At 43.2% G+C, this 27933-nt stretch overlaps 2 protein-coding genes and 1 non-coding gene across 7 annotated transcripts; 1 reads left to right on the forward strand and 2 right to left on the reverse strand.

The window, feature by feature from the left end:
* Positions 1 to 319: 319 nt before the first annotated feature.
* On the reverse strand, positions 320 to 1939 carry LOC4336366 (uncharacterized). The gene is made up of 2 exons (XR_010741004.1): positions 1195 to 1939; positions 320 to 725 (listed from the first exon to the last, which is right to left on the reverse strand). It is a non-coding gene; the product is annotated as an uncharacterized protein (transcript).
* A 10278-nt stretch (positions 1940 to 12217) lies between these two features.
* On the forward strand, positions 12218 to 20398 carry LOC4336368 (transcriptional corepressor LEUNIG_HOMOLOG). Of its 4 annotated transcripts, none has more exons than XM_015781471.3 (18): positions 12218 to 12545; positions 12648 to 12683; positions 12771 to 12868; positions 14880 to 14989; positions 15072 to 15367; positions 15473 to 15548; positions 15651 to 15762; positions 16029 to 16078; positions 16164 to 16466; positions 16547 to 16621; positions 17537 to 17752; positions 17850 to 17991; positions 18071 to 18180; positions 18254 to 18403; positions 18800 to 18955; positions 19074 to 19190; positions 19351 to 19548; positions 19883 to 20398. In XM_015781471.3, exons 2-18 carry the CDS (start codon positions 12652 to 12654, stop codon positions 20024 to 20026), a joined length of 2385 nt encoding a protein of 794 aa, XP_015636957.1. In that variant the 5' UTR covers positions 12218 to 12545; positions 12648 to 12651; the 3' UTR covers positions 20027 to 20398. The 4 variants fall into 4 exon arrangements, with proteins under 4 accessions (XP_015636957.1, XP_066165547.1, XP_015636956.1 ...); XM_066309450.1 differs by having other exon boundaries at positions 16550 to 16621; XM_015781470.3 differs by having other exon boundaries at positions 12218 to 12540.
* A 412-nt stretch (positions 20399 to 20810) lies between these two features.
* On the reverse strand, positions 20811 to 26936 carry LOC4336370 (DEAD-box ATP-dependent RNA helicase 13). 2 transcript variants are annotated; one of them, XM_015780188.3, is made up of 15 exons: positions 26666 to 26936; positions 26221 to 26574; positions 25918 to 26105; positions 25380 to 25574; positions 25033 to 25209; positions 24052 to 24440; positions 23759 to 23939; positions 23170 to 23292; positions 22961 to 23077; positions 22232 to 22336; positions 21972 to 22112; positions 21776 to 21841; positions 21527 to 21685; positions 21319 to 21400; positions 20811 to 21078 (listed from the first exon to the last, which is right to left on the reverse strand). In XM_015780188.3, exons 1-15 carry the CDS (start codon positions 26877 to 26879, stop codon positions 21026 to 21028), a joined length of 2544 nt encoding a protein of 847 aa, XP_015635674.1. In that variant the 5' UTR covers positions 26880 to 26936; the 3' UTR covers positions 20811 to 21025. The 2 variants fall into 2 exon arrangements, with proteins under 2 accessions (XP_015635674.1, NP_001406576.1); NM_001419647.1 differs by having other exon boundaries at positions 20826 to 21078; positions 26266 to 26574; positions 26666 to 26931.
* Between the last annotated feature and the right edge of the window lie 997 nt (positions 26937 to 27933).

Consider the following 27933-nt stretch of genomic DNA (forward strand, 5'->3'; position numbering starts at 1 on the left):
TGATGTTCAACGGCCCACGAGTGGTAGGCACTAAAAGGCCCATGTGGAGTGGAATCTGGCCCGGTGGTTGCGCTTGTGGCTGCAGATTAGGAATAAGTTCACTTTAGGTCCCTCTATTTGTCGCCCAATCCGATTTCCGTCCCTCGACCGCAAAACCGGGTACAACCTGTCCCCCAACTTTCGAAAACCGGGCACAAGATCCCTCGGCGGTTTTGAAGGTGGTTTTGGCTGACGTGACGTCTACGTGGCTTGTTTGACTAGTTCTCCGTCCCACGTGGCATTGATGTGGCGCTGATGTGGCAATTATATCTTCAAAAAATAATAAAAATCGTGGGCCCACAATTTAACCATAGAAAAAATAATTTAAAAATGATGGGTCTCACATGTCAGCTAAAAAAATAAATATGGTAGGGCCCACATGGGCCCCACATGTCATTCCCAAATGACCAAATCCTATCCTCTTCTTCCTCCTCTCTCTGGCTCTCCCCATCTCTCTGCTCCCTCCTCTCGCCGGGCGGCGTCCAGCACGACGGGCGGCGCGGCGGCGGTAGGCGGCGCGGGCGACGGACAGCGCATGGCCGGCGGCGGGCGATGGCGCGCGTGGCGGCGCGCGAGGCGCGTGGGGCAGGGGCGGCCATCTCTCTCTTGCGCAACAGATGGATTAAGTTGTGACCACGATCGATCGCTTCAAACCAAGTTGAGTTCACAGCAACGAGATTCACATACTGCAATGCAGAAACGCAAACAGAACAGGCAATTCAGATGGCCAAATGCGACAGAATGGAAGAGTTAACCACAATCCAGAGCTAGAGGATTCAAACAGCAGCACCAGAACGGCTTCACTGGGTTATGTTGCGATCGCCTAATAACCAAACTGAAATCACAGCAGCAAGGTTCAAATCACCGCAATGCAAACACAGACAAGCAATTCATGAGACAATTCTCCACTGCTTCATCACAGATGCTCAAATCCAACCGAGGAACTCCAAGTTAGTTCAAAGTTCAAACCAATTCCCTTCCTCCAATCCACCGAACTTCCAGAAACACACGCGTACATTGAAACCACACTCGATTAAGAACAAGGCACGCAGAATCCGAACCAATTTCAAAAGTTCAAGAGCTCCGGAGTTTACTCAAATTCGCCATCTCGAACTCGAAGCCACGCACGCACATGGAGCAGAGCGAATCACTTACCAGTGGAAGGGAGGGCGACGGCGAGCGAGGAAGGAGGCGCGCGGAAGCCTGCACGCCCGGAGCGGCGCCTCGCACGGACCGCACACGGATGGCTGACGCACAGGAGCGGCGCCGGCGGGAGAGGAGGGAGTGACGCCCGCGCGCTCGCCGGTAGGCCAGGGAGCTCGCCTAGCCGTCCGCCGCCCTTCTAGCTCGCCGGCGGGAGAGGAGGGAGCTCGGCACGGCTCTAGCTCCTTCGTTCCTCTTCCCCTTTCCCATACGCGCGTGCCCGGGAGGGAGTGAGGCGAGTACGAGCCGCCGCCGCCGCTGCTGCCGCTGTCGCGGCGGACAGGGAGAAGAAGCTGAGGGCGGAGGCCGGGTCGGGGGAGGAGGCGAGGGCACGGAGCGTGGTGTTGAGCATGAAGGAATTGGGGGCGCAGGGGAGGGAGGCGAGGAGGCGGAGCATGGCGTCGGGAGGGGAGAGCGCGGCATAGACGGCTTGTGGAGCGGCGGCGGAAGGATGACGAGCGCGGTGTAGAGGCGCTTGGCAATGCCGTACCGGCGCGCGCGGAGGGCGTCCGGGTGGTCGGCGGCGGCGACATGGATGGCGACGTCGATGGCGTCTTCCAGGGCGCCGCCGCGCTGCTCGCCTTCACGCGGAGCGGCGGCGCCGACCACGCCCGCCGCCGCCGCCGGAGCTCGCCTGCTCCGCCGCCCACCCGCGCCGTCCTCTGCCTGAGAAAGAGAAAGAGAGAGGGAAAGGGAAGAAGAGAGAGAAGGGAGAGGGAAGAAGAGAGGAGTGAGACTGACATGTGGGGCCCACATGGCCCACACTATTTTAAAATTATTTTTTTTGCAGCCACGTTTTTTATTATTTTTCTGAGATATAATTGTCACGTAAACGCCACGTCAATGCCACGTGGGACGGAGACCTAGTCAAACAAGCCACGTATGCGCCACGTCAGCCAAAACCGCTGAGGGACCACGTTTGCCCGGTTTTCGTAAGTTGGGGGACGGATCATACCCGGTTTTGCAGTCAAGGACGAAAATCGGACTGGATAAAAAATAAAGAGACCCAAAGTGAACTTATTCCTGCAGATTATGAGCAATTCTCCGTTCAAAAAAAAAAAAGAGAGAGATTATGAGCAATTCTGCAATTGAGCACGTGGGCGTACTCTCGACTCGAGCATCGATTGTGTGAAGAAAGAAACCAGTTAACCAGCACGTAATTCCTCAGAAAAGAAAGCAACTGATGATATCTCAATCACCAAGTTTTGCATACTGCAAAGGTTAAGTGAGATAGTTATTCCATTACATAGATAGATTTGCAACACAACGTACTACAAATCCAAGTGATCTGCAGCTTACATCAATCAAGAGTTAACTAATCTGAGCAGAACATCCTAGATTAGATACTGGCGCGAACACAATCTTGTGATCTGCCGCAGGAGCTACAAAATTGTCTTAAATCCTAAGAGCATCTTTCCCATCTTTAAGGGAGTACCATGAGGTACTATGAAGTACGAGGGACCATAAGGTAACAATCTAATCTAACCGTTGATTTAGAAGGGGTATGATCGGACTAAATAAAGTTAAGGCGCCGCAAATCACCGCCCACTCAACCAATAGCGATACCCTGTTCCCGTCTCCTACCTTCTACCTCATCTCCGGCCGCCGTCGCATCATGGCCGCCGCGGCCACGCGTCACACAAGCTTCAGCCTCCGTCGCATCGAGGCCGCCGCGGCTGTGCGTCGCACACGCGTCTGCCGCCGTCGTATCGAGGCCGCCGCGGCCGCCGTCGCATCGAGGCCGCCGAGCAGCCGTCGCATCAACCCCGCCACGGCCGCCGTGGCTTCAACGCCGCCGCATAGACGTCGCCGCCTCCACCCGCTGCATCCGCCGTCGCAGGCGCATCAACATCGCCGCCTCCACCCCGTCCCATCCGCCGTCGTAGCCACCCCGAAGACTCCGGCATCTTTTCCACCATCTGGTGTGGACTCTGTCGTAATAAGAACTAAATTTGAAATGTGCTTCATCTGGATTTGTTATTTGTTGGTACATTTTATGGTTGAAGAAGTTATGAAGGTGGTAAATTATTTGGCAGGTTCACTGTGCCGTGTACAGTGGAAGGTGTTGGTAGCAGAACAAATATGCTGTATGATGTTGTTGTTTGTCTAAGTTTGAGCTGAATTTACATTGTATGCCGTGTGCATAAGTTGTTTCAACCATTGTTGTTTGTATCTTGTACAACTTTCATAAAGTAAGTACTTGAATCTTGTTGGTCTAAGTTTGATCTCTGTTCAAGAAGCAGCAGTGCCAGCAATTTTCAGTTTTCAGCATCAAAAAGCAGTACCAAGCAGCAAATTTAAATTTGTAGCAATAATTCCAGCAAGAGGAGCAATAAATTCAGGCAAACTGCAATTGTGACACAGTCAATTCAGCAGCATATATGTGTATTTCATCTCAGCAACACCAACTTCAGTTCCGCAGATAGCATCCACTAGTAACAAATAATCAGTAAGCATGCACCAGTAATAAATCTCGCAAGAAGCATCCATACAAAATGCACACAAACAGGGGCATCAATTATGCAAACCATACCACTAGAATTGACTGATAGACATATTACATCGGAACACATATTACATCGGAACTTCAGTGAACAGAAACACACAAACATCAGCTTGCTCGAAAAGATTGGCTCCAACCAAAGCATTCCATCCAGTTGTGAAGGTTGCTCGCTTATCCTTGAATTTCATCAGTTTCATCCGCATCCAACCATCGCCGGCCTCCCGCCGATGCAGCGCCGCCGTCGCATCGAGGCCGTTGCCCTCCGACCCTGACGAATCGCCACCGCCACCGATGCAGCACAGCCGTCGCATCCAGACAGCCATGCCCGCCATCGCCGACGAATCGCCGCCGCCGCCAATGCAGCGCAGCCGTCGCATCCAGACTGCCGCGCCCGCCGCCGTTGACGATTCGCCGGGGCTACCCGATCTAGGCCACCATCGGGTCGCCAGTCCAACCTACTCCCGCCGCCATCTATCGCCGCCATGCATTCTAGGGTTTCTTTCTCTCGCTGCTCTAGCCCGTCGAATACGCGGCTTCTGTTCTCTCGCCAAACAGAGAAGTAAACAGAGAAGGAAGGGATGCTGCGTGCGTGATGCGGAATAGACGCGAAAGTACATAACTACCCTCCCACCCACGGTACCACTTCAAGGCAGAGGTGTGGTACCATGAGGTACAGATGATTTTTGACCGTCCGATGAGACCTGATCAACGGTCACGATTTGGTACTGCACAGCCTCAAGGACAGTAAAAATGCTCAAATCCTAATGACGGCTTCAGTGTTTCGCCACGTCGTCTTCGTCCTCTAACATCAGTACATCAACCCGACTAGCTCGATCTCCATAAGACTGCACTGCACGTGAAGCTTATAGAGCACAGCAACTATGCGGCGTCCATGAACCGGGCCTAGCTCGAGCTCGTCTCGTCGTCGTCCTCAAGGAGCTCTTCGGCTAAGCCGATGATGTGGCTGAAGCCTTCCTCTGTCAACGCGTCGTCCTCATCGCTGCCCACCTCCTCTTCGGTCTCGACGACGTCGTCACCGCTGTGGCGAGACGCGAGCGCGCGCGCGGCCGCCTCCTCTCCCTGGAGGGCGTTCACTCTGGCGCAGAAGCTGGCGACGTCCTCCTCCGCCTCGACGGCAGGGCCGGCCCTGACGGGGGACGAGCAGTGCGGCCGCTCCGGGCCCCCGTATCGTAGGGGCCCCACCCCACCCCCAGGCCACCCCCTGCCGTGGTTGGCCCAACAGGCCATGCAGACGATGAGACGCTGAGGCGGAACAGAAGACGCGAGGGTTTCCGATTGACGCGCGTTAGCCGCCGCCCACGTCCTCACGCTCACGCAAAATCACATCGCGCATTCATCCCGCAGCCACAGCCGCAGACCGCATCGGCGCCGCGTTGTCGTCCGTCGCCCACGCCGACGCATCAGCCATCCACGGCGGGCTTCCTCTTCCGCGCGAGGCGCTGAGGCACAGCCATCAGGTGAGCAGCAGCAACACGCCAACACCATTGGTCCATTGCCAATTTGCCATCGCCTTATGAAAAATTGAAAGATTGTAACTGATTCTATATGTAATCTGTTGGCTGTTGCCATGTAAGTATGTACTGATGTTCAGTAGCCGTGCATTTTGCTGTCCTGTGCAAGGTAAATTCAGTTGGACCGATTGTTGGATACTTGGACGAACCGAGGAAGGCATAAAACTGCACCTAGTGTGTATATATTTTCGATTTACTAGTAAAATGCCCGTGCTTCGCTACGGGTAAAAAGAACGTTTAAATGTAATAAATATTTCAAGAACGGATATAAAACACTGTCCCATTTTGATATACTCATATTGTCATAACGCGCTCTCTATCAACTCTCACATGGCAAGCGCATGATATTATTTACAAAATTGAGATGGTGCTTGGACTGTAATATATCGTGTTTTGCGGATGACGGAAAGAAAATAATTACTTACTTAAAATTATTGATTTTTGAATTATCCGTTATTGTTCGTATATTGTCTGCATTATGCACCACACACAATATCCGTGGATCCACATAGTTGCCTCGTGTTGCAATAGATAAAAACTAAATTAAATTTGTGTTGACGTAAAAATTAAACTATATATCATAATTATGAAAGCTAATGGCATAGCCAAATTATGAAAATCAGTGTTATTATTTTTTCAATGGGAGTATTGTTTTCCATTTATAAATCACATTGTCAAATATCGAAAAAAATAAGAAGCAGATTAGACGTAGAGAAAAAAAACAGAAATTAAAACTATGGAAGCAGAGTGACAGGGAAGGGATAAGAAAGCAGCAGCAGAGCAGTCTCGGACCTCTCGGTTCTTCCATTCTCAATTTATCTCTATACACGATACTCTGTTCTTATCCTCCCATCTCACTCTCTTAGACACTGGCAGGGACATGTAAAAAAACCGCTCCCCATCACTTTCCCCACTTCTCCTCCTGCTCAGCTGCTCTCGATGAATCCGCCGTCTTCCTTTTTCTGCTCTTTCCTCTTGGTTTTCTCTCCTCTCATCTGCTGCTCTCCCTCCTCGACCACCCACCGACGGCGCCACTCCCTCTCCGCCGCTCCCCCTCCTTGTCCCTCCACCGAGCCCACCGGCGATGGATCCAACTCCCCCGAACTCGCTGGCGATGGATCGGCCTTCTCTGAGCTTGCCGACGACAGATCCACCTCCCCTGAGCTCGGTCCAGCCGTCGTCGGCGTTGGGTGGCGAATCAGTCGACGCCGATAGCAGATCGAGCTCCCCAACGGTGGATTGAGCTGCCACAACGATGCAGTTCGGTGCCGAGCGGATTGGGGCGGCTTTGGCCTTTAGGCGGAGGGAGTGGTCGAAGACGGGGGGAGGCTGAGCGAGTCGTGGATGCCGGATCCGGTGGGTTTTTCTTGTCTCGTGATGTCCTCCATGATCACTATTTGGTCTGATTGGTGTTTGTTTTGTTGGATTTCTCAGGATCTGGTACAGTGGACGAATGTCCGGCTCGACGTCCCGTTGGTGCTTCTTCTGGTCGTCCAGTCGGCTCTCAAGGCCTGGCTGCGGCCCGCCGAGTTTGAGAGCTCGCCTGCCCCGTGCCTGCCAGTGACTGATGTCCTTGATTCGCCGTCAGTTCCAGCCACTGACGCCTATGGTAATTTTCATTTTTAAGATAATATATCATGTTATTCATGTGAAATCTTGGGATCATCTTGCATTGGAGCAATTCTGTTTTTGAAATGGGGGAATTGCGGAACACCAGTGTATTTCCATGCTGATTAATTTGGAACATAGCATAGTGAACAGGGTGACAGGTGGTTATCTTGATCTTAAACTGTCTCCAACTCTTCATTGAATGTTTCTCAGATGAATTGATTCATTTAATTCATTAAAGCCACAGGCATATGCTGACCACTGCATTTCTTGTACAATGTTGAACAGGTACATGGAGTTGGCTCACTGAGTTGATGAAGCTTTGTGGTTCATGGCAGCTGATGGACTCACTATGGATCACCCTATTATGACAACAGAATTCTGGACATCACATGAGTGCCTTCTTCTTCCCTATGAGCAAGCATTACCTGAAAACATTAGAGTGAAACTCCCTCACCTCATACGTGCTGTTCATGTTGCTGTCCAGATAGTAACATGGGTTACCGACCCGATGCATGGTAACACAATGAAGGCTCCTTGTGGCCTCAAGACTCGCTCCTTTGCTACTTTTCAGTATTTGCTTGTTCCTATTACTTCTCAGTAGTATGTAACTGAATAATTGTCTTATTTTTGCTGGACAACCTAATTGCATATGCACTATGCTGCTATGCAGAGAGAAGCTGTTTATAGGGTGTTTGATGGTTGATTGCGGCGTACAATGTCTGACAGGTACGCGGAAGTTTCCGATGCTTAATTTGAATTGTTGATATTGCAAATTAAATCAGTAAATCTCATTCTAAGTCTTTTAACTCCTGTTATTCATTTTTTATTCCCCGCACAACATACACACACGCACAAGTTATATCTCACCTTCCAGTATATATGTTTTTTAAGATTGCTTTTGTATTCTAGTAGTTTTTATACTGCATAAGAGTAGTTTTTTTTTTAAAAAAAAACAGAACAGTTAGTTAATTTGATTTCATTGGTTTGTAGCTCTACGACTTATGGAATACTGAGATGAATATAAACCTAGGTGGTACCTGTGGATTGTAATTTAAACTCTACACACATGGGTAATCTTATATGTCTTTTCGATGAATTAAAAAGCTTCACAATTAAGAAAACATAATGTATTTAAATAATAAAACAATAACGCGAGGATCTCTGCGTGCACAATAAGTTTAGGCCATTAAGAATAGAATGACTGATCTACATGATATATAATAGATTTCAAGGTTCTATCACAAAGCAGAATTCCATCAAGTTTATAGTGACAAAACACTAACTTTTGAAACATTAACAAAGTTCAGGAGATCAAAACTCAACCAAAAATAGCAAAATTAGAAGAGACCTTTAGGTGTTCTATCTAAAAGAATAGCATGCAAAGTATATTTATCTAGCAAGATATTGATTAGGAGATTATGTACTGGTAAAAACAAATAATTAGTTTACATTATGTTAAATAATTAGTTTACTTGCTTGATTCTCAAGTAATTTATCTCTCTGACCAGAAGGTCTGCATGATGTGTCTGTTCTAGCTAGAAGGCCATATTGGTGTATGAGAATCTGTCAAATCCCTATGGAATAGCGGGAACTCTCCTTCATGTCCAAGTCTCGCAGTCCTATCTTCCGAAGCCGGTAAGCATTCTGCTTCCATTCCTACTTTTCCAGGCAGCTTTCCTAGAGCCTATTCCTTACGTAAAAAATGACCTCTCGTGGTCCTACTCTGTCTATTCGTTTAAGCCAGCTGTGCTTTTCATTTTCTTTTATCTTTCCGCGAGGGCCTCTGCTTTCCTTTCTATCCCTTTATTTCTGGGGGCATTCTAAGGTTTTCATGATGATCTACTCTGTGGTGCTCAATTATATTACTGATTGATGTCTTACGTTTTTACAGCTGTTTTTGTTCGTTTTATTGAGCTGCAGGAGATTAGATCACTTCATTATTTTGACACTAATATGATATTCCAACATTGAATGGTATCTTATTGTGCTAATCATTTTCCTATGTTGATTCCTGTAGAAGTTTATTTTCAATGGCGGACATGAACTTTGGGAGTGGAGAAGCATATGGTAGGTGTTTTGCGCTGCCGCCAGTTGGAAATATGTAAGTTTTACGGTCTCTCAACCTCAACTCCTTCCTGCTTGTTTGTGTTGCATGATGTTTCATGGTCTGCATTGTTCAGTGGATGTGGTCATATGGATAGTCAACCTCTAAATGATACTACTACTCGTACTGAAGTAAGTACTTCTAGCTTGTGTGGACACTAAGATCTATACTATTATGTGGGTGTGGATGTTCAACCACTAAATGATACTTATCATACTGATTTGTGCAAACATTGATAATACCTCTAAACTGCACTTAGTTAGCTGTGATTTTGAGTGCCACCACGCAATCATGGAAGCAATCTCAGAACAACTTGATATGGATGCATGATGCATATGTATTGAGTATTTTGCATGCCACTGTTTGTCTTTATTTCATATTAGAATTGCATATAGTGTAGTAGTTGTTCTTGCTCCTACTACATTTGACCTGGCAGAGTTGATGCAAAGTTGGATCATTCTAAAAAAAATTAATCTGGTTCTAACCTTTTCATTTGTGTGTATGTTAAGAGTGAAAAATAATTGCTGCTAATGCTTGCTATATGTAATTGATTTTGTCTGAATTTACTCAATAATTTAGGTAAAAGGTGGGAAAGTAGTGAGCAGGAAGTAGAAGAATAATTTACAAATTCCAGTCTATGAGAGCAGACGAATAATTAAATATCTAGATTCAATTGTGATTGTTCCAAAAGTTATGCCAAAAAATAAATACAATTCTTAATATGTGCATCATTAAGGGCTAAAGAATTACCTGCGTCCATCATAAACGTAGATTTAGTATCACGTTGAACCAGAAATTGCTCACTTTGAAAAAAATAACAAATTTGGGGGCATATATTAGTGCCGAGTGAGAGATTGCTCAGTATCCACACCAAATTTTGGGTGCATATGAGTCTTATTTGTGATATGTGATTTCAGTTTTTTGTATAGGTTGATAAGATGTTTGTATTCTACTTGGACATGTAATTTCAATAGTTGGATTCTGTATGTAATTCGGTATGTAATTTCTATCATTGGACTGTATGCAATTTTTGGGCCATCTAATTGTTCCCGACTCTATTTGGCCTTTGTAATTTCTGAGTCATGTATTTGTATCCTACTAAATTTGTGCTTCAACCCAATCGGATGGAAAAAAAGAAAACCACGGTAAAAAAAAACCGGACAGCCGAAAAAAAACAGGGTAGAAAACCGCAAAAAAAAACCGGATAGAAAAAATCAACGAAAAAATGGACCAGGAAAACCGTGAAAAAACCAGACGGCCCAGAAAAACCGGACAGAAAAAACGACGAAAAAAAACCGGGTTAGAAAACCACGAAAAAACCGGATGGCAAAAAAACCGCGTGTGCGTTCAGGAAACCGCCGACGGACGAAAAAACCTCACGAAAGCCTTACGAATTTTTTTATTAGGTATAGACTTGTGGTGCACACTCAAACGCTTGCAAATTACGATCAACTAATTGGTAAGATTTTAAATTTAGATTTATAATTTTTAGTGTAGTTCCTTTTTTTTTCAATTATTAGGCCATGTCATTGATAAAGTATGCATCGGGTAGCGAGAAAAATACATTTTTAAGGTAATAAATAGAATTTTTTTATATCAATATTATTTATGAATGCAATTTAATTAAACTTTTACGGCAATAACTCATATATCTACTACTACTACTACTATTATGTTAAGGGCCTCTATGTTTAGATTCGCACCGGGGCCCTGAAAACTCGGGACCGGCCCGACGCGGAATCCGCGCTCGTCGTAGTGGAGGAGGAGCCCGCCGACGGCGCCGTCCTTTGTCTCGAAGCGGAAGACGGGGTCGTACACGAATCCCTCCTTCGTGATCATGGACCGGAACCTAGCCGGATCGTACAGGAACCCCGGGTACAGTGGCGTCCACACTGCCGCCGCCGTCGACGCCATCTCCGTCGTCCCGGCTGGCTCAAATCCGCTCGTCGCGTGTCGTCGTCATGGGCGGGTGAAACCGGCAAGGCGGGAGTGCTTGCTTTTGACACAATTTTGACTTTTGACGTGCAAGGAGCTTTGGTTGACAGGATGACGAGCAACGGGGGCGGCGCTGGCTTTATGGCCTGAGAGACAGAATGCGAGTCGGAGACACGATGAATGCACACGCGGCTTGGAATCGGAGACGGAGTGCTGGGCGCCAATCTGCGAAGATCGAGTAACCATGACACAATTTTCAACACACAGTCAAGTCCGTATTTCAGTCAGATGCTTGGTTTGGTCAAGGTTAATCGAAATATCTCTTTGATACAAAGGGGTGGATTAGGAAGAGATGAATAGAGGGGGACTTATCTCCTTGCTCCTTCATTCCCTCTACTCTTCCTCTTCTCCCTCTTCATCCCCCTCCCATCTCTTCTTCTCTCAACGGTGATTTCACATGACTCAAAATTTTGGCTTCGCGCGCGCTAGTAATGGTAGATACTTTCATTATTAATAACCTATTCAGATCGGTGTCATTTTAAATTATATCCTTTTTAGTAAAATTGATAAATATATGAATACATTTAGTTTGCTACCAAATATTAATACTAATGTTCAGTGAATTTTAGTAATAACACATTTATGAGTCTGTCATAGATGTTAGCAATTTTCCAAAAATTTAGTACTCCTATTGCTAAATTTTAGAAAGGTTTATTTTAATACTAATATGAACATAATACTAACCTATCAAAATAAAAGTTTTTTTTCGAGGAATCAAAATAAAAGTTGAACCAACGTAGTACACTACTGGCCTGCTGGGCAGATGCCCGGTAGTATTTGGTTAAAAAAAGTTGAACCAACGTCGTCATATAAAATTTAACTCAAATCGAATAGCTTCCACTTCAAACCTTAAACACGCATTAATGGTTTCAAAATCTGTAGTACTACAGTAATATATCTACAGCAAATAATCATTTATGATCAATACTCGACAGCTCATCTGTACACAAAGCAGGAGTAATTACTAATTAGGGACCGAGAAGTCGAAGGAGGTGGATACCTGAGGGGGCTCTCCGCAAAAAAACTCACCTACTCGACCCAACCCGTCCCAACCAAATCCGTCCATTTTAGATCCGACGGCTCGCAGTGGAGATCGTAACCCAAGAGAATATAATAAAAAAAAGAAGCGCATAGCCATCGCACGGCGGAAGGACTAGAGGAGAGGATACTTTCGCCGAAACGGGCCCACACTACCGTCTCTTCCCCCCCCTCCCTTCCCTTCCCTTCCCTCCCCTTTCTCTCTCCTTCCCGATCTCTCTCTCTCTCTCTCTCCTCGAGCTCTCGCCGCACGCTCCCAAAAGCGGCGCCGCGCCGAGCTCGAGCTCGAGCTCGCGGCGGGCGACGAGCTCCGGCGAGCGCGCGCGCGCACGCTGACCAGCGGGGGTTTCCCCGTCCGAGCTCGCGCGGGCGTCGTCTCGTCGGGCCCCCTTTTCACCTTTCTATCGGTCATTGAGGGGTGTTCTCTCTCCCCCCAGGCCACCGCTTCGCCTGGCCGCTCGGGCGCTCGCCGCGGATTTTCCTGGCCCGCCGAGTGGCGGGATCGCGGCCAACCGGTAATGTGGGCTCTGATCCCTACGTTCTGCTGTGAATTAGGACTGATTGTGCTGGCTATGGTGCTGATTTGTGTCGTGTTTGGTTCGGTTTGCTCGGGGTTGTGCAGCGGAATGGCGCAGAGCAACTGGGAAGCGGATAAGATGTAGGCGATTTCTCTGTCTTTTGGTGCCTGGTTTCTGCGGATTTTTTGTTGTTGTGTTAGGATTAATTTCCGGTGCTTGTCGTGCAGGCTTGATGTGTATATCTATGACTATTTGCTGAAGCGGAATTTGCAGGCGACGGCCAAGTCGTTCATGGCGGAGGGGAAGGTCTCCGCCGATCCAGTTGGTATTCATCTCCGCTGCTTCTGTAGCCGCCTCCTTTTGGGGTTCCCCTTTGGTTTTTGCCTTGCTAGCTTTTGATAGCAAATGGAGTTTGTGACCACAGGAAAATTCTGGATTTTAAGTAGAGGGGCAGGTTTCCATTTTTATTTTATTTTTTTGAGATGGCAGGTTTCGAGCATTAGTAGGAACGAAAATTTGGGTTTCGATCTGGAATGGGAGTCTTGTGCCATGAAATTTGAAATCTTCACACAGGGGTTGTTTCTGATCAAATCAGAACAGAAAATTTGGAACGTGGAAGTATTTGGGAGACTTTTTCTTCCTTCAAAATTTAAGAAGAGGTGCTCACGGTTAGAGCTTCGAGCTAATGCAGGGTATAGCTTTCGATGTTTGGGGGAAAAGTAACTTGGAGAATGGAGACGCTTGGTGTTCGGTTCACTTGGGTGTCTAGCTTTCGTGGTTTTCATTCAGCTAGTCATGTGCTACTTCCATTTTTTAATATATGACGCATTTAACTTTTGTGATTCGTTTGGCTATTCATCTTTTCTAGAAATATCTGTGCATATAGGCAAACATACAATGCATGATAGTTGTGTACATCCACTTTGGATGTAGAGGCCTGGTTTTTTATTTTCTTTCTTAAAAAAACATACAACGCACGCTTAAGTACTTTTGATGGCAGATCTAGTGGTACTCTTTTCACTTTAACTAAGTAACTGAATAAATATTGTAGGTAAAATTTGAAGGAAATAATGAATCATGTTATATATTAAAAATGGAGGTAGTAAATAATAGTTTCAACAACTATCTTATTGAGTGGATGGCGGGATTGGGCGGCTTGCTTTGGACATTCATGCATGCTTGTAGACAACATTGGATTTTGATGGTGGAGTACAGATGTATTAAAAGCAGAAACCGCATAGATCTTTTTAGTTGTGGCTCTTTTCATATATCTATCATAATGTAATTGACATATATAGCCAGAAATGATCTATTAATGGTATTTAGCTAACTTAGCTATTGTTCAGCCATTTCTTTCAGCACTCGATGAACTGAATTATGTCAAATTGTCAGCTGTGTTCAAATAAGAATAGATGCATACATTTAGAAAAGTTGTAAAGGGTTTTGAGTTTTGGTAGTAAAACTCCAGATGTATAGTAGAACAGGATGCTTAACTTTCTAGAAACTACTGTTTTGTTCTGTGACATGAGAAATAATAATTGATACAGAGTACATTATATTTTGTGGCCCTAAGGAGCCCTAACATGGATAGGAATACATGTGCATAGTGGGACCAGAACTACAGAACAAAGTAATACTAATACAATTTGCATATTTCTCACACATGTAGTAGGTAGTTCTAGACTACTAGTACTATACAGTCAACAACTGATACAGTGCCAAACTAGGGAGCTGAACTAAACTTAGAAAATAAAGAGAAAAACTTTGCTTTTGCCCTTTTAGTTCCAAATACACGTCTCGCTAAGACCAGGCCTGTTAGAAAAGGGCTAGCTTCATCTTTCACGCATTACTCAAAATGATAATTCATTAATTTGTCACCTTTGAACCCTCCATGATGTTTGACCCTAGTTGCTTTTCCCAGCTTAAATGGTTCAGTTCTGTCACATAAAAAACAGCATGCGATTTACAAAAATCTTTAAATCCTCATGAAACGTACCATCACCTTTAATTCCAAATAAACTTCTCACTTACTAAAATTGGCATGTGAGAAAAGGGTTAGGTAGTATGTTTTTGTTTTGCTAGGTTCTTCAGATGTGATAACTACCACATCTGAACCTTCCAATTCAACTTTGGCATGTGGATATCTTCAAAGATGCCAAAAACCCTAGGTGATGATAATATATTTAATGCAAAACACCTAGAACTAATAATTCAATATAGATTTGTGTCACTCCAAGAACTTATGCATGCTGTTTACCTGTGACCCATTTACTACATTAGTTTCAATTCATAGGAGATTCATTCAAGCATCATAATTGTAAATTCTTGTATTGCAGCAATTGATGCTCCTGGAGGGTTTCTCTTTGAGTGGTGGTCTGTTTTTTGGGATATATTTATTGCAAGAACTAACGAGAAGCATTCTGAGATCGCAGCAGCATACCTAGAGGTACCTTTGGAATTGTAAATTTTTAATCACCATGCATGTCTTTTTTAGCTTGTCCAATGTAAATTTCCTTTTGGAAATATAGGCACAGCAAACAAAAGCAAGAGAGCATCAACAGCAGATGCAAATGCAACAGTTGCAGCTAATACAACAAAGACATGCTCAACTGCAGCGAACTAATGCCACTCATCCTTCACTTAATGGTCCAATAAGTGGCCTAAACTCTGATGGCATTCTGGGACCATCTACGGCTAGTGTTTTAGCTGCCAAGATGTATGAAGAGCGCTTAAAGCACTCTCATCCCATGGACTCTGATGGGTCACAGCTTCTTGATGCTAGTAGGTTGGCTCTTCTCAAGTCGGCGTCAACAAATCACTCAGGGTAATCCTCCATGTCATTTTTTTCTGATATGTGAAAGCAAAATTGAAGAAATTGAATTTGATGTGCTATCAGCATTCTCACTATTTGTATATTTTATGGAAATAGGCAATCAGTACCTGGGACTCCTGGAAGTGTGTCTACGACGCTTCAACAAATCCAAGCTCGGAATCAGCAAAATATTGTGGGTTTATTGGTTAATTTATGCTGTGTATTTTAAGTTCACTACTTTGTCCATTAGTCCATTAAATGTATACAATGATGACCCAAATATCATCTCTAACAGGATATAAAAAGTGAAGGTAACATGAGTGTAGCACAAAGATCTATGCCCATGGACCCATCATCATTATATGGTCAGGGAATAATCCAGCCAAAGCCTGGATTGGGTGGTGGAGGTCAGCCCATTCCTCTCTGTATATAAGTTCGCTTTTGTTGCTAAAGTAGCACTCTGAAATAAATGCAGTGAACGTGGAACTTATATACTACATCGATTTATATGTTGTTTCTGTGGTGACTATATTGTGGGCATATTCTGAAACATTAAAAGCAAATGCTATTGTTCTCAAGGGAGAAAAATATCCTATTCTTGCTTTGTCCATTCTGATTTTGTTGAGAAATCTCTTTGCTGCTAAATGATTGAGATTCATTTTTCTGTTAACAGTTTTAAACCAAGGAGTGAGTGGTCTACCATTGAAGGGCTGGCCGCTAACTGTAAGCTTCATGAATATAAATTGCCTCATCTGTTCATGCATTTATTTTGGATCTACTGATTAATATTGGTGCTATCATCTTACAGGGAATTGACCAACTGCGGCCAAATTTAGGTGGTCAAATGCAGAAGCCATTTCTTTCAACACAGTCGCAGTTTCAACTTATGTCGCCACAGCAGCAGCAGCAATTCTTAGCACAAGCCCAAGCACAGGGAAATCTTGGCAACTCTACCAATTTAGGGGATATGGATCCCCGAAGATTGTCAGCGCTAACCAGGAGCGTGTTGAATGGTAAAGATGGACAACCTGCTGGAACTGATGGGTGCATTACTTCCCCAATGCAATCCAGTTCACCCAAAGTCAGACCAGACCAAGAATATCTCATGAAGGTTGGTTTTTCTTCTGGAAGTGTGCTGCTTCTTTGTTTTGCAAAAAAATCTAGTTATACCTAAAAGGTACCCACATGCAGCAGACATCTTCTCAGCAAACACAGGAACAACTTCAGCAGCAGCATAATCAGCAACAGCAACAGCAAACACAACAGGTACCAACTACTGATAGTATACCCAAGCCCAATCTCTGAATTCATCTTCTGTTGTAGAAAATTTAATTGATGTGAGCGTTTACCCCTAAAGTTTTAACCACAAATGTGGTCGAGAAAAAAAAAAGTTGAAACCATAAATCTGCCAAGCAAAACTATTCTTTGTACCTACTGCCGCACTTCTGTAAATAAATTATAAGTGTTCACTGTAGCATATGAATCAGTTAAATATATTGATATAGTGTACACGATGGAATCAAAATGCTGGTCTGAAAAGGCCAATTGAGACGATTTTGTGCTGATGATGTACTGCAGTGGCACAGCTTTTCTACTTTTTTCTGTAGATATAATGATTTAGTTAGTTAGATATGGTGTACACAATAGAATCGAAATGTTGACATGACAAAATCAGGAGAAGATTTTATGCTGGTCTTGTGCTACAAGCTTGCTATTCTTTTTTCAAAAATCAAAATCTGTTTGGGAATAATTTTCCTGAAATGATTCCAAGGGAGACACTGTAGAGGGCATTAAAGTGAATGGGATTTAATTGAGAGCACTAAATCCAACTCTATGTCATTATAGTTATTAATGGCATATTTGCTAAGGATGATGTCTTTTTTTGGCATATCAATTAAGCGGATGGATTTTGCTTCTGTTTTTTCCTGCATATGTCTGAGACCAATTTGGCGGCATGGTGCATAATTTTGCATGCTCTAATAGACTAATACAACCCCTTGGTTTCCTCACTCAGTCGTTCCCTTTCTCTCACCCATTCAACGTGCGCGCGCACACACAAACATGATTTTCCGGCTGAAAATAATTCCCCTCAAATGATTAACTTGCAATTTCCCTCTCTTTCAATGCAATTCATGTTTACTTCTATATGCTTCTCATTCTATAATTATTTATGGCCTCCAGGGCAATAGAAAAAGAAAGCAACCTACATCTTCAGGAGCAGCAAATAGTACCGGAACAGCAAATACAGTTGGTCCTTCGACCAATTCACCACCATCTACTCCGTCTACTCATACGCCTGGAGATGGACTTGGAATGACTGGCAATATGCGCCATGTTCCGAAAAACTTAATGATGTATGGTGTGGAAGGAACAGGACTGCCATCCTCGTCAAACCTGGTTTTGCACCTTCTCTTTTCCATTTAACTGTACTGCTTTATCTATGTAATTATTCTTCTATGCCAGATATATAAGCAAGGCTGTCGTTTACTTACAGGATGATCTTGAACAATTTGGTGACATGGGCTCTTTGGATGATAATGTTGAATCATTCTTAGCCAATGGAGATGGAGATGCAAGGGATATTTTTGCTGCACCTGAAAAAAGTCCTGCAGAGCCTAATCCAGTGGCTTCAAAAGGTGATCCTTGACGTTCTGTGTGTTCTGTAAACATTGAATGTTTCCATGTTTACATGAAATAACGTTCCATGTTTTTTAGGTTTCACCTTCAGTGAGGTAAATTGTTGGCGAACAAACAATAGCAAAGTAGTTTGCTGCCATTTTTCATCAGATGGCAAGATACTGGCTAGTGCTGGACATGAAAAGAAGGTATCGGTAAATGCACTTCTTTTCAGCATCCGACTTTTCTGAATATTGTGGCTTATTTTCTGCTGTCTTTTAGGCTGTACTTTGGAACATGGAGACTTTCCAGACACAGTATACTGCTGAAGAGCATGCTGTCATTATCACTGATGTCCGTTTCAGACCTAACTCTAATCAGCTGGCAACATCATCTTTCGATAGAACTATTAAACTGTGGAATGCTGCAGATGTAAGTCATGATTTTTCCTGTGTGTGTGAAAGTGGGAAGGAGATTACCCAATTATGCCTGGAGTTATGCTGTCCATAACACTAATTCTTTCTGCGCCGTAGTACTGACTGGCACACACTTTCATTTAGAGTACTGATCATTGCAGTATATGTCATAACAAATATACCATGACACTACTGTCTTGGAATTGACAGTATAAGGCAAGACCAATTTGCAAACGAACTAGTCTGTAAGCTATAGTATATGTGTGATTATGGTTTTGGTCTATTAGCTAATTGTAAAGTTATTTGGCACATAAGAGTTCAGTGTGTCGAGACTATGGTATATATTCAATGTTGGTTCTATATTTACTTGATTTGGTACCGTGTTGATTATAAAAGTCCGCTTGTTTTGCAGCCTGGCTTCTCCCTGCATACATTTGCTGGTCATTGCTCTGGAATCACATCACTAGATTTTCATCCAAAGAAGACGGACCTTTTGTGCTCTTGTGATAGCAATGGTGAAATCCGGTACTGGAATGTGTCTCAGCTTAGCTGTATGCGTGCCATGAAGGTTTGTGGCGTTTTTTCCTTAGAATTTGCTTAACATCTTTTGCTTTTTTTTTCTTACAAAGAACCAAGGTTGTGTAATTCATAGATTCATCTGTTTGACTCTGGTTTTTGTTGGACAGGGAGGTACTGCCCAAGTTCGATTTCAACCTAACACTGGACAGTTTCTCGCAGCTGCTACCGAGAATGTGGTTTCCATATTTGATGTTGAAACAAATGGGAAAAAATATACCCTACAGGTTCTGTTCTTATTCAACAACGCACTATGATCTAGCACATGCACACCTCTAATCCCTCAGTTTTGGAGTGAAATTATTGTTTTATATGAGTTGGAAACCTGTTGTTGATCTTGTTATGATATGTAATCATGAATCTAAGGTGTTTGGTTTGCAATATCAGGGCCATAACTCAGAAGTGCAATCAGTGTGCTGGGACAGCAGTGGGCAATACCTTGCTTCTGTCAGTCAGGACCTAGTTAAGGTCTGGTCAATCTCATCAGGAGACTGTACTCATGAGGTTAGCTCTAATGGAAACAAGTTTCATTCTTGTGTGTTCCACCCGGGCTACACCGATCTCCTTGTTATTGGAGGCTACCAGGTAATTATTCTAAAACATGGATCTTAGTCATTTATTGGCAAAACATAGCCTACTTTTATTAGGAAGCAGCTGTTGTAGGAACAACTTGCCATGCACTGTCATACTTGTGTAGTGGCGTAATTTCTCAGCCACAAAAACTGTTTCATTGCCAACCATTGGGAAAAGAAAGGCTTAATAATCTATGGTTCGCGGCAAAATAGACCACATGCAACAAAATTAATGTTAGCTTCGCTTGTAATGATCAAATCTAGTTATGTTTTAATTCAAAACAGCGCCTCCGATGACTTTGATCTTTGTCGCTTATTTATTTCTGATGAAAATTGCAATGATGCAGTCTCTGGAGCTATGGAACATGGTAAAGAACCAGAGCATGACAGTGCAGGCTCATGAAGGTCTAATCGCGGCGTTGGCGCAATCACCAATTACAGGGATGGTGGCTTCCGCGAGCCACGACAACTCTGTCAAGCTGTGGAAGTAACAATGGCTGCACTTCGGTAACATAGTTTCTTATAGTTAGTTGAAAGTTTCTTCAGCCGAGGCATAGAATGGGTCACAGCCGAAAGATGCTGTTGTTGTTGTACTGTATCGGGAGGCAATAAAAGGATGTCGAATTTGAACCGTTCAGTGCTCATTGCAGCGAGATTGTGGGAGTTGCATTTATTATTTATTTATTTATATTAATAGGTGTTGGTGTCGCCCAAAATGATCAAAGAAGAGGAAAAGGAACGAAGGCCATAGTAGGGGCTCTGTTTTATTTTATTTATTTATGTTATATGAAATGTAAATGGTAACGTGGTATTCACAATATGTATGGCGATTGATGATAACACCAGAGCCTCGTTGTTCTATACGCCTCAGCCTCAGACTGGAAATGTTTAGGGCTTGTTTAGTTCGCGAAATAAAAATTTTTTAGTATCACATCAGATGTTTGATTGGATATCGGAAAGGGTTTTCAAACACGAATTAAAAACTAATTTCATAACTCGCCCTTTTAAGTTTAATTAATCCATCATTAGCACATGTGGATTACTAGTTATGGTTAATCATGGACTAATTAGACTTAAAAGATTCGTCTCACGATTTCCCCCCTAACTGTGTAATTAGTTTTTCTTTTAATCTTATATTTAATGCTCCATACAGGTATCCAAAGATACGATATGATGTTTTTGGGAAAAACTTTTAGGGAACTAAACAGGCCCTTAGTGATGATCACAAACGAAGTTTTCTACGTCTTTGGTAAGATTCAATCAATCAGGTGTATGTGGTTGAAGAAAATATTTCATGCATCCAGCAACCATCAGATCAATAAACTGGTGGGTATCATGCATGCCACAGTTGATGCTCAGATATGATGCTGGTACAGTTGATTATAACCCTATCTTCAATTGCAAAAATGATATCCAACACCCCCAAAACTTGTTTCCCAACAGTAACAATGTAGTGCCTACAATGATGAGTAGTTGGACAACGTTGTCATTTAGTCCCTTTCTTTAGCTATCCTCTTCTCCTTTCTCTTTTGCTCTCGTGTACCTATAGAAGAAGAAAGATCAGAAGAAATTAATAGATAATGCTGACAGACAGCGGACATCTATTTAACATGTCTACTAAGGTGCTACAATCTGCAGTATTACATGCAAGCCAAACCGTACGGACATACAAAGATTTTTGCTGTTCAACCTCTATTTAGAGTAAGCTTCCTAAAGATGCATATTCATCACTCATCAGGTAGTTTGCCTGCTTCCTAAAGAAGAGGGGTAGAAGAAAGCTTACTTTTCTTCTCTTTTTGCTTCTTTCGCCTCCAATTTTCAGCAAGCCTTCGCTTTTCTCTTTGCTTGTCAATGCTCACACACACCTGGAAAAATACAAAATCACTAAATAGATAAGCAACACCAAAATATACCATACCATAAATCCCAAAAATGATGCTGGCCCTGAACAGAAATAAATAATCTTGTAGAAAAATCTCATTTGCACAAACCTCTTGCCCAGAATTCTGAAGAGCTTGCAAGGGTTCTATTTGATCCTGACCAATAACAACAAATCGGGATCCTTTATTTGCATTTACACTAGCACTGCCCTTAACATTCCTTTTGGACAACTCTTCCAGTTGCTTTTGAAGTAACGGTGAAACACCAGCCTGAATAATTGTTTTAGTGATTCAAGTCAGATAAGTTGATATAAGATACTATAGCAGTTCCAGAAACAAGAGCTGTGCCAGTAAACTAACCCCAGCTAAATAGCGCCGCGAAAAAGTCTTAGGCTGCAAGGGGCGTTGCAAGAGCTCACTCAAATCCTACATCAATTCACAGAAAAATATGTTGAAATATAGGACAAACTATGAATACCTCATAACAACTTGGTTTTCCCAAAAACTACACTAATTATATAACCGACCCTGCTATAATATTGTAAATCATTCAAACCTGTTGAAGCTTCTGGAGGTTCGCAGAAGTTGCTTTCCTTTGCTTATGCCCCTGTACACGTTCCTCCTCACTGTCACTTGTCTCCAATAATAATCCCATGGACTCAGCATTCCTCTGAAGCCATGATTTGTTGGCATTTTCCTGAAAAGCATGCAGATGCAAGTTATAGCCTACACTAACAAGATATCAATGATTAATTAACACATATCAGAACGATTTTTAAATGAGGCAAGAAATACAGCAAACCAGAGGGGCCTTGCCTGGGAATTTTTACGTGTAATCTTGTCAATCTGCCGAGCAAGGGTGAGCCTATTCATTACTGCAGGCATGTAAGCATGGTCAACAGGAAACTGCTGGAGGTTCTCCTGTCAATGTCAATCAAGGATTACAAAGCGTTACTAGATATTTTAGTTAAAGAAAGAAGGTAACATACATTGACATAAGTTGAGAAAGAACCAAGCTCAGTGAGGGTTAAAAGTGCACTAGTGGCAACTAGGAGAAAAATAAAAGGATCTAGATGGTATGAAACAAAATGAACATAGTGACCACAAACATCAATTAGGTCCAGCCATGAGATCGTTCAACATTTCAATGCAGGGTTTATGCAGACGATGAATGAAAGCAACATATGAAGCACAACAGCTACATATGGTGGACCTAGGATCGTTTTAGAGCCTTGGGTGAATATATGAGTGGACGATCATAGGCATCGTCGGACGACGGACAATAGTAAGTGCAGGCCACCTACAATGTTGTGGCCCACTGACGAGACCCAGTGTCTGCAAGGGGTTGCAGGGCCTTGGGTCTGCCAATCATTACAAAGCAGACTAACTTTAGGACTGCATTCTTTCATTACTCCTACATGGTAACTCAAGTATGCAATTGAATATCGTGAAGAAAAGTTTTGCATTACTACAAAAAAAAAAACAGTATGCAAAAAATAATAATTCAAGAAAGCTCTAGGTTAAAGCACTATGTAAGGAAATTACCTTTGACAGTGACTTGCAAAGTGAGTAAAACTTGGCCTTGTCTGCAGGAGAGATTAATGCAATGCTGCAACCTGCCATTGATTTCCGCGCTGTCCTTCCACTTCTGTGGATGTAAACCTAAGAAGCAATAGAATGTAAAAAAAAACTCAAGTTGGTGAGCTCGCAGCATAGGGATCGTTTAGGTTGAAGAAATAAACAAAAATACCTACATCAGTTGAGTGTGGCAATTGATAATGAATCACAGTTCGGACATCATCAAAATCCATGCCCCTTGCAAAACCATCAGTTGCAACCAAAATTGAATTTTCACTTTCACGGAAACGATCCACAGCCTAAAGACACAAAAATAACACAAATTTTCCACTTTAAAAAGGTATAACTAAATAATAATAGCATGAAAAGTAGTTTTAACTGTGTTTCCATTTTCGACAGGTACAAGAAAAGGAGATTGATTGAAAATATGCGTGAATCCATGTATAGTGTCAAATGTACGTTCCATAAGAACAAAGCAACAAGACTGAATTCTACCCTAATAACCATATGGGAGTGTTTTGTCTTAGGAATAAGAGTGGGATATGAATCATATAGGGTTAGACCTCATTTATGGCCTGGATTGGGGGATTGAGAAACACACCCTACCAACCCAATCCCTGATCCAATATCCAAAAAGGACCTGGGCTCACATAATGGGGGGAATACAAAATGATACTGTTTTTAAATCAATAAGATGTTAAGCAAACTGAATGGAAATTCCATCAGCTTGCATACATTTGAAGATAAACCTTATGGAAGAATTACCTTCATGCGAGCCCTTTGTTGCATTTGAGCATGATTTGTCAGGACATTAATTCCAAGAACTCGTAATATAGATGAAAGGTGACGTAATGCAGCTATTGATGTACAAAATATTATTGTGCGGCCTTGTCCATGGACACTCAATATATAATACAGGTAGGCATCCTTATCATCATCACTACACCTGTAAATCAAACAAAAAAATAATGTGACAATTTAATTTTTCCATGGAAAAGTAAAAGCTAGAAAAACGACAGTTAAAAACCCCAAAAAATCTAAAAGCAGAAAATACATACTCAATAAAAGACTCTTCAAGTTTCTCAGGTAAGATAGAAGCCTTCGTCAGATCAACTATTTCTGCGTTAGGTTTCATACGGGCCTGCTTCGAAAGTGCTTCAATAGAACTCAAATCAGTAGATGCAGACGCTTTTGCAGTAACTAGGCCTCGCTTCAACTTTTTCCGAAAATTAGCTGAGAGAGCAAGTGTTGCTGAGAATACAAATGTCTGTCTCTTCTTTATTTGCAATATAGGCACAGTTTCGCAACTTGGCGTGGTCCCAACAGTTTGTTCATCAGAACCGTTAGTCACTGGTAACATCTCAATGATAGATTGCAGTTCATGGAAATGGCCTCGCTCTATCATTCTATCAGCCTCGTCCAACACGAAGAATGATAATGAATGTAACTGGGTACAGAAACAAGCAATGTTACAATTAACACTATATCTTCAGCATAAAATTATCAGAAAATAAAAACCACAATGAGAAGAAGGTTATAATAAATTTTATTTGTATAATAGAAGTGTATGTTCTACTTCTATCTTTCTTACAAAAGTGGGGCTTTGCTATGAACTAACAAGGCAAACGAAAGGCACAAGAAATGATGAGCATGGATAGGAATCCTGGTGGTCAAGGGTGGAAAACCTTATGCAAGAAAATAATAAGTACTGAAAAAAGTTCGCCTAAAAAATAAATTGGATTCAACATGGCTTCAAATGCCTTAGTAGGATCCCTATCACCTAAAGTATTTGTTATGTGCCATTTGCTCTCACAAGAAAACATCACAAAATATTTAACTCAATTCAATCACTCATGCAGAAAGATCCAAGTTCAGATGAACTTACCCTACATAATTTCATTTATTTTGTTATTCTGCATGTGACATTTTCACAGGTATATATATTATATGCTCATGATACATTGAATTATTGAATTGTCAGCATTCAGAGTTGCATGCCCATAACATTAATATATGCACTTTCAGGCATTCATACCAACCTTAATTAGGTGTTGGTTGCCTGTTGACATAAGCTCCCACAATCTTCCTGGGGTTCCAACAACAATCTCAGGTTTCCTTTTCAGAAGCCGTTCTTGCTTTTCCATGGATAGACCACCAACAATGGGAACAACTTGGATTCTTAAGAACTTGGCTGCTTCTTTTAGATGATCGCAGACCTGCAAATAATAGCAGTGACATAAGCAATGGCACACTACATTACATATAAAAGTAGGAAAATTAGGTGGCACCTTGCACAAAATATATTCTAGGGGTAAAAATGCAAAGTCCAGTGTTAATGTCATCCTCTTTTTGTTACAAGGCTAAATGCAAATTCCAGTGTTAATACCTGCTTGGCAAGCTCCCTGGTGGGTGTTAAAATAAGAGCACGAAGTGGACTTTCTCTAGAATTTTCATCTTGTGTACTCTCATCCTCCCGAGACAATCTCATGGCCTTCTCTTGTTCTTCAAGAAGGCGCTGCAAGATAGGGAGGCCAAAAGCAAGTGTTTTACCAGAACCTGTCTCTGCTGCACCAATAACATCCTGTTACAACATAAACATCACCACAGTTAGAAGACCAAAGGCATGGAACAACAATAAATAGTATAAAAAGTTATCTCAGTTGCATATTCTCTTATTTCCACTGAACTGAGAGGGGTCCAAGCTGGCATGATTAGTTTATGGCACTTTATCCAGGTATATGTTAGGCGACTTTTAAATGTGGAATCATAAGAAGAAATGTCTAACTTCGACTAAATAAAGTAGGCTATCAAGTTAATAACCAAAGCAACAAATGGTGCATAAGCAGGTGAATAATGAAATAGAAGTTCATCATTTTCCCATATAAAAGCTTGGCCAATGGCCTACAAGTTAGCACTTGACGAACCTTGCCTTGATGAGCCGCTGCAGGAAAGCAAGCCTTTTGTATTGGTGTTGGTTCTTTGAATCCAAGCCTGCGCACCGCTGTAATAAGAAGAGGGTGCAGTCTAAGCTCTCGCCATGCATAGACTTCATCCTCTCCCAAAATCAGCCCATCATTGTTATCTTGTTCCATGTCATTGCCATCTTGCATATCTGTGAGCACACAACAGTATTAAGTAGACTCGCAATGCTGATCCGACAAATTTAGTAACAATGACTGCTACAAACCCAGACAGAAGAAATGCTGAAACTTCAGTACGTGAGATACCAGATAAAATGCTCCTAAAAGCCTTTAAGTGAAAGCAATTAGCACCTTCCACATTGTCATCGGAGACATCTTCCTTGCTCTCCATTTTTTCCTCCATTTCCTTCACCTTTCTCTTCTTCCTGCTCCTCCTCTTCTTTTTCACCCTCTTCTCACCCTTCTCTCCCTCCTCCTCACATTCAACTACCAAATCACCATCACCAGGTAAAGCATAGTCATCGTCACCTCGCTTCCGCTTCTTCCTCTTCTTCTTCTTCTGATCCTTTCCTGCCTTCCTGTCAATTTCTCCTAGATCCTCCACGGCACCGCCAAAGATTCCGAAGTCCGCCTCGTCGATCTCCTCAAGCTCCAGGAACCCTACCGCCCAATCAACCAAACACCTCCTCGTCAGAGACCAAACGCATTAACTGAACCAAGGATCCAATACACGATAAATTCAAACCCTTACCTCCTTCCTTGCCTCCGGCGAGTACGAGGAAGGGGTCCTCGACCATCGTGCCGGCCGAGGAGGTCGAGGCGGCGGCGGCAGCGGCGGCTCTCCTAGGTTTCTTCGCGCCACGACTCTTCTTTCCCTTGCGTACCTGGCTGGTCTCCTGAGGCGGAGTGGAGGGATCCGAGGACTGCAGCTGCGGAGGCGGTGGCGGCGGCGGCGCTGCGGCCATCGGAGACGGAAGCGGCGGGTTGGGGGGAGGCGGTGGCGGTGTGGGCGGCAGCAGGAGGGGGAAGAAGAGGCGAGGGTTTTGGTTTTGGACTTGTTTCCTACATGGGCCTTTTTGGGCCTAATGGCTAACGGGTCAACCCGTTGTGGCTCGACGAAAAAAAAGCCCGAGCTGAAACGGCCCTCCCTCCCCAAGTTGGATCGTTATTCTTGGGTAAGCCTGGGCCGTTCGATGGAGCTTCCGTGGCCCAGATCGCGTAGGGCTGAGGGGCGGAGAGCCGGAGACCATGTTGCACGCAAGACCCTGCACGAGCATAATTTTACGCTTTGCACCTCGTGGACTTGGATCGGCCAGTTTTGGATAACAATCATCCAAACCCGTATCGTTTTCTGCAACTTAGACCACGATATCTAGAGTTAAGTGAAATTTACTTCAAATTTTGTAACACCAGCACTAAGTATAGCTTAGGTAGTTAGTGATGAAACATGTTAAGTTATATACTTGGCACATATCCTCGTATTTATGGCTAATTTTTTAGTGGTCGAAAGTAAGGCGTTACAGTAACTTTGCCAAGATCAATATATGTCGGAGCAATTTTGGAGGTGCTCGTAGCCGTAAGGATAGAAAAGTATTCCTGGTTTGGGGCGTTTTCAATGAAGTTTCCATAGCCAAGATCGAGTAAGTGCAAACATTCGATATTGTTTTTTACATGACACCCTATTTGACATGATTTTTTTTTCGCACCCTCTTGAGTTGGATCTCTTATTCGAAAAGAGATTTTGTGGCCATCGTCTACCATATGTCTGTATGACTTTGCCATTGACATGCTCCACTTTATGGGAACCTATGTTCTATCTGTGGCGCGTATTCTCGACTTGGTTTTGCATTGACTAGTGTCGAAATTGTGCCCTCAAGATTGCAATGTCTTCAACAAACGTTGAGCATAGCGTGGCCCTAGGGGTATGCGGTTATGGGCCTCTCTCGAAGCTCTCACCCCTTATGGGTAGTGCGACGCTGTCATGTCAGAAATAGTTATAGCTTGCAATTTAATGTGTTA

Source organism: Oryza sativa, chromosome 4 (genome assembly GCF_034140825.1).
Source record: "Oryza sativa Japonica Group chromosome 4, ASM3414082v1".
NCBI classification, from domain to species: Eukaryota; Viridiplantae; Streptophyta; class Magnoliopsida; order Poales; family Poaceae; genus Oryza; species Oryza sativa.

Bases quoted from the DNA above. Each gene is read 5' to 3' on its own strand.
- LOC4336368 (XM_015781471.3), top strand. From the start codon at position 12,652: ATGGCGCAGAGCAACTGGGAAGCGGATAAGAT. The intron at 18,181-18,253 runs GTATCGGTAAAT...GCTGTCTTTTAG, and splicing joins GTGCTGGACATGAAAAGAAG to GCTGTACTTTGGAACATGGA. The intron at 19,549-19,882 runs GTAATTATTCTA...GCAATGATGCAG, and splicing joins TTGTTATTGGAGGCTACCAG to TCTCTGGAGCTATGGAACAT.
- LOC4336370 (XM_015780188.3), bottom strand. From the start codon at position 26,879: ATGGCCGCAGCGCCGCCGCCGCCACCGCCTCCGCAGCTGCAGTCCTCG. The intron at 26,575-26,665 runs GTAAGGGTTTGA...ATTGGGCGGTAG, and splicing joins CGCCGGAGGCAAGGAAGGAG to GGTTCCTGGAGCTTGAGGAG. The intron at 25,575-25,917 runs GTTCGTCAAGTG...ATGTTGTAACAG, and splicing joins CAGCGGCTCATCAAGGCAAG to GATGTTATTGGTGCAGCAGA.